At 43.3% G+C, this 6,242-nt stretch overlaps 1 protein-coding gene across 1 annotated transcript in view; it reads left to right on the forward strand.

The window, feature by feature from the left end:
- capn9 (calpain 9) overlaps positions 1–5,956 on the forward strand; it is a 34,151-nt gene extending 28,195 nt beyond the window's left edge. The window contains exons 15-20 of the mRNA XM_083635193.1: positions 202–266; positions 697–765; positions 1,126–1,204; positions 3,613–3,729; positions 4,720–4,778; positions 5,640–5,956. Of these exons, the coding sequence (XP_083491319.1) occupies positions 202–266; positions 697–765; positions 1,126–1,204; positions 3,613–3,729; positions 4,720–4,778; positions 5,640–5,666 (416 nt within the window). The 3' untranslated portion in view covers positions 5,667–5,956. The remainder of the gene's footprint in view (positions 1–201; positions 267–696; positions 766–1,125; positions 1,205–3,612; positions 3,730–4,719; positions 4,779–5,639) is intronic.
- Positions 5,957–6,242: the final 286 nt, after the last annotated feature.

Raw genomic sequence — 6,242 nt, forward strand, 5'->3', positions numbered from 1 at the left:
CACCTCACATGTAACCTGTACAATATAGGTATTTTTCTCTCTTCTTTCTCTTTTATGCTAATGAACTACCGACAGACTGACTAATGCAAAGTTGTAATATTATTAGTAATTATATTATTATTATTATTATTATTATTATTATTATTATTATTATTATTATTATTTGAATGATGATCTACTTTTTTAACTCTTCGTCTTCAGGAAGAGAGATCAAATTTGACGGCCTGAGTCTGAGCACCTGCCACAGTATCATCAACCTGATGGACGTATCCTTTCATGTCTGTCATACCTAATACAAGATGGCTGCGTCGCTCAGTCCACCTCTGCTGCTGCGGGTGATATTTTAGTGATGTTTCACATTTACAGACTGGGGGAAATTAGGGCAAGGTGATATTTTCTCTCATTCTACCGCCTGAATCTAAGTTTTTTTTAAACTCAATGACGACAGCTGGAGAGGACTCCCGATGGCTGACGGCTAAAGTTGGGGATAGAGTCCTTCCAAATGTCTAGGGAGGTATGCATGCTCAAAAGTGAAACATGACTTATACGTTTTCATTTTGGATGAAGTGATTGCAGTGGTGTCAGTTCAGTAAAGGCCAAGGTATGGCGGCTGCCATATCTTGCCATACTGAATTGACGCCCTTGAGTGATTGCCATGATGCTTTCAAAGTAATTTCCCTTGACAGCGTGAACCAGGTGGACAACACAGGGAAGCTGGAGTTCCAAGAGTTCAAGATCTTCTGGGAAAAGATGAAGAAGTGGATTGTATGTGTCGAGTTAATGTGTTGATGTTAAAACTGTAACACGTACTGCTCTGGCTGTGTAGCTGCTGACAGGTTGAGGGTGTGTTGATGGTGTTGTTGTGCGGGTGTTGATGTGTTGATGGTGGTGTTGTGCGGGTGTTGATGTGTTGATGGTGTTGTTGTGTGGGTGTTGATGTGTTGATGGTGTCGTTGTGCGGGTGTTGATGTGCTGATGGTGTCGTTGTGCCGGTGTTGATGTGTTGATGGTGTCGTTGTGCGGGTGTTGATGTGTTGATGGTGTTGTTGTGCGGGTGTTGATGTGTTGATGGTGTCGTTGTGCGGGTGTTGATGTGTTGATGGTGTTGTATGGGTGTTGTTGCAGATGCTCTTCCTGTCTTTCGACACGGACCGCTCAGGAAAGATGTCTTCCTATGAGCTCCGCATCGCCCTCAAAGCTGCAGGTGAGCGCCCCCTGCAGGCTGCAGGTGTCAACTGTTACCAGCCAAAATGTGTTAACGTCTTGCGATGGGATCACACCAGCCGTGACGGCCGTGACTTAAAGCGAATGTGGCCCAGGGGCATAAAGGAAGGAAGCAAAATAAGTCAGATTACATGGAAGTGAATGGAGAAATGACCCTGCTTAAGGTGCGTTCACACCGACCTATTAAAGTTTTTCGCTGGCGTCGAGTTTACATACAAAGTCAATGCAAACGAGCGATTGAGCGTATATTCGCCTGGGAGAAAAATCGCTGGGCGTCCGAGCGGCAGAGACAGAGCGATGGGGAGAAAATACGCTCGTCGCCCGAGATTAAATATTTCAACTCGAGCGAAAATACGCTGGCATCAGTCGCTCGCCGCTCAACGCTGATTGGCTGCCGTGTGAGAGCGAGTCAAGGATCACTCTGGCTTGGAACAAACCGCTGGTTTATTGTGTGGCAACAAACCACATTGACAGGCTGACAGCTGACATGAAGTGAAGTCTGTCCTACCGGAATGGAGCTCGCATTAGGAGCACGCTGATAGGCTTTAGCTTGTAAACAATGACGGTGGCTCGTAGTGGACAAACAGCATGACATTGCGTAACGTTATATCCCCCACATGTCCGTCATTTCGTGTGCCTGTTGATGAGCGATTTAAACAGAGCGACAGAGCGATTCCAAAGGGTTGAATCAAGCGACAGAGCGAAAAATAAATATCTCGGTGTGAACACAGCTTTAGCACTTGATTCATGCCTCCAGTAAACACTTTCCTAATGAGTTTATGGTCTCCATCGCTAGTTTCAAGTCTTCTTCAATACAGCATGATGTTCATTTAGTCAATTATGGTCCCATTTCGAGTCAAATAGATGATAAAATGACTGTTTTGAGGCATGATTGACAGGTCTTAATTTCTTTTTTACAACCACCCAAAAAGTCTTGATTCAATTCACTCCGGTGCTGGATCACTCCAGGACAAGAGGTTTCAATAGAATATAAACTGACCCTCACTCAGGAAAACCATTGATTTCTTTTATTTTTTACATGATGACCATGGTGCAAATTAGGGGTGGGGGAAAAAATCGATTCACCTAAGTATCGCGATTTTTAATGTCACGATTTTTTGAATCAATCTTTTATTCCAGAATCGATAATCGCAAATCGCATTTTTTTTTTTTTTTTTTTTTGGGTGCTTGCAGTCAGGCCACTCACTGAACAGCAGGCCAGGCGCTGCCTACTGGTTTACTAGTGGTTTTATTACTTTATTAGTTAGTCTGAAGTAATAATTACACTTCAGGGTTAAAGTGGTTGCATCTCATTGTAAAATTGGACTTCAAACGGCCCAAATCTGGCTTCAAACTGCACAAATTGGGCTTCAAACGGCACAAATTTCACGCGCGTCGGCCCATATCGGCCTGGCCTGCTTGGTATCTAATGCCCGGCCTGAATTATGATCCCAGTCCGCCCCTGTTTTTAACTATATCGCCCCAGCCCTACTCATGATATATAATATACAGTCTCTAGTGTATGATTCAACTTTTCCCATGTTCTAATCTAGTGTAAAAAAGAAAACAAACTGAAAAAAGAAAAGAAAAAAATAAACAAAAATCGCAATAAATCGTAATATCGAATCGCAATAATCGTAGAATCGCAATACTTAAGAATCGCAATATAAATCGAATCGGCACCCAAGAATCGTGATAGAATCGAATCGGGAGATAAGTGAATCGCCACAGCCCTAATGCAAATGTTTCGGCCACTGCCTTCTTCAGTAGCTCCTCGGGGGCGGGGGCGGGGGGGAGGCGTAGCTGTTAGTTACACTTTATGCAGCTACTGAAGAAGGCAGTGGCCGAAACGGTTTTCCTGAGTGCGGGTCAGTTTATATTCTATGATTGACACGTCGCCTGTCCAGTGATCGTGCAGCTCGGCGATCACGGACCAATAGCAGCTGTGGCTCTTCTTGTCCAAATTCATGTCACTTCTGGCTCCAAATAACCAAGATGGCGATGGTGAAAATGTCAACCTCGAGGCTTCAAAACACCAAAAACCAATGGGTGACATCACAGTAGCTGTGTTCATATAGGATCTATATGTGTAGATCCACCCTTGGGTTAGACCCATTCATTGTCAATGCTGCCCCTAGTGGCACAAAGTCAGCATTACAGTATGACTAACAAATGCACGGACGGAGACGGATTTAGTCTCCCCTTTGGCGGGGGACAATCATAGCAGTAGTAGCAGAAGAAGTAGTAGTAGTAGTAATACAATTACTATTGAGTCATATTATAGAACATTGCCAATCTTAGATTTGAATTGGAAGATTGAGCGCTGCAATGTTGCTGCTAAGTTGACAGAGGTCAGAGGTTAACGGCAGGTCACATGCTTCCCCTCAGGCATGCAGCTGAACACGCCGCTGCTGCAGCTGCTGGGCCTGAGGTTCGCTGACGGAAACTACGACATCGACTTTGACGACTACCTCACCTGCATCGTCCGTCTGGAGAACATGTTCCGTACGTAAACATTCCTGTAACGTTAGGAAAGCATCATCATCATCATCATCGTCAAATGAACTGTGATACCTTGGTCTAAATGACTGTACACGAGCATAGTGGAGATGATTGGTCTCCTCTCTTCTCCACATTAAGACTACATTTCCCATAAGCCCCTGTTTCTCCCTGTCCAGTTTCCCTGTCAAATATCGTGCATTCCTTTATAACTGGGAACTGGTAATCTTACGACTTCAAAGGTCATGAGCTGGGAGGTGACGTCACCAGAGCTGGTATTTCCCATTCCAAACACGTAGGAGCCTCAGCAGCCCCAACCTAAAAAATCCAAGATGGCTGCGCCGCGCAACAACACTAGTAGTAATCGTAGTAATATTGTTTAGCACTTCTGTTTTGTTTGTGTCTCATTAAATCAGCTGTACACACACAGCACTGCCTAACTTCTATCTGTGTGGACATGAGGCTGCAGTGTTTGTACAGTATGCGCAAAATGCCGCGAAATGCCATGTTGTCAATTGTTATTGCTAACAATGGCTAGCCTGGCTAGCGACTGGATCTGACCAATGAACAGTGAACTTCCCAGCTCAAGTTTTCTGCAAATGGAACGCTAACAAAACGGATGTGACGTCATTTAGCCTCCACATCCCAGTTATTTTGCGATAAAGGAACGCACGATTCGAGCTCAACAGTCACGTGACATTTTTTGCCCCAGAAGTGAGTTCCCCATTCATTCATTTTCACCATAGACATTTTGAAAAATCCTTACATAACGAGTTGTAAAGCTGGAACCAAGCCAACCCGTGACCTAACTGAATCGTGAGTGACACAAAATCACAACGGGAGGAGAAGAAAAAAAATCGCCAAACCGAATGTTTTATGGTCACTCACGATTCAGTGGGAAACGTGAATGTTTACAGTAATCATACTATTGTCTCAAATGCCACACATAACATCTCTCAGTCAGTTGCTGTGACTGAAAGCTGCTTCCCTTCACAGGAGTGTTCCACGCTCTGGACAAACACAAGCGGGGGAAGGTGAACGTGAACATGCTGCAGGTAAACACACTCAGTCAATTAGTGTCTGCAAATATATTGTTGCGGGTTGTTTTAACCTTCTTGGAATAACGGATGGGCGGGGCTTATCTGAATCGGGGCAGTTCAAGATTCAAGATTCAAGATTTTTATTGTCACTCCGTAGTACAAGTATCACGTGTGAAATTCTTGTGCTGTGGACTCCGTTTACAACATAGTACAAAATATAACAGGGCATATGAGTGCAAAAACAACAAAAGACACAACAAGCAATAAGGCAGTAGAGTGATAAGACAAGTCAGAGACAGTGGCATATTCACTGCACATGGGTGCACATGGCATGTGCATACTTTAGACGTAACTTAAACATTTTAAATTCGATGTTCTGTTTGCACAGGTGCAAATAGCATATACCTAATTATACATACAATTAAACATTAGACATACGTAATGGTAGCAGCTACAGTACGGTACAGTACAGCTACTACACTATTTGTGTATGTTAAGGAGTCTCGTGGCCTGCGGGAAGAAACTGTCCCTCAAGCGATTTGTGCGTGCTTTTGGGACCCTGTATCTCCTCCCTGAGGGTAACAGGGAGAACAGTTCAGCTGGTGTAAGGTTAGCTGTCAATCAAACTGTACTAAACTGACTTTCAAATTCTGTCCTGTGGCTGCATGGCTAAACTTTACACACACATTGTAGCGCGCTATGCTGTAAACCCCGCCCACCTGGCGAGGTGGGACCAAGTCAACTTGACGCACACGTCAAGTCTCAAGTCCAAATGTAGAACAGCAGCAAGTCAAGTCCCCCTTTTCTTTCTAAACTGTACTTTGTAATGTTGTGGGCTTTGGTGTAACTGCAGTTGATTTTATTTTCACCTCACAGTTCCTGATGTTGTCCATGAATGTCTGAGGAGAAACTAAAGCAATCAGAAGCCGGCAGAAGAACAAACCACAGCAGATGGCCTCAGTAGCGTGTGTGTTGAATATTCATGCCATAATGAAACATACATGCATACTCTTTTTCATGTTTTAAACTCTCAACATCTATTATTTTTAGAAAGATTTTTTTTTTTACACTGACATTGAATGTTACATTTGGATTAATTTTTCTGTTGGACAAAATTGCTTGCACTGCACTCTACATGAATAGAAAGAGGCAATACATCTAAATAAAGACTTTGTGTTTGGCATCAAAGTTGATCTGCTTCAGAACTGTATATTTTCCTCTAGTCTAGACTAAATAAGCACAATGTTGCCATAGGTTCCTGGGTCAGAAAGCACAATTGAACAGTAAACCTTGCAGGTGGATAATATTATACAGCAGATCACTATATACTTTATTTATTAGCGAGATGACAGTATACGAGTGTCCTTTCTGCTTTTAAACAGACTTGAGCAAAAAAGTTCCAAAAGTTAAATCTCTTGCTCAGAGAATTGTCCCTCAGATTGGACGTCCTTGTCTGTGGCACATACATTATATGATTTT

The sequence above is a fragment of the Poromitra crassiceps genome (genome assembly GCF_964638095.1).
Source record: "Poromitra crassiceps genome assembly, chromosome: 4".
Taxonomy (NCBI): domain Eukaryota; kingdom Metazoa; phylum Chordata; class Actinopteri; order Beryciformes; family Melamphaidae; genus Poromitra; species Poromitra crassiceps.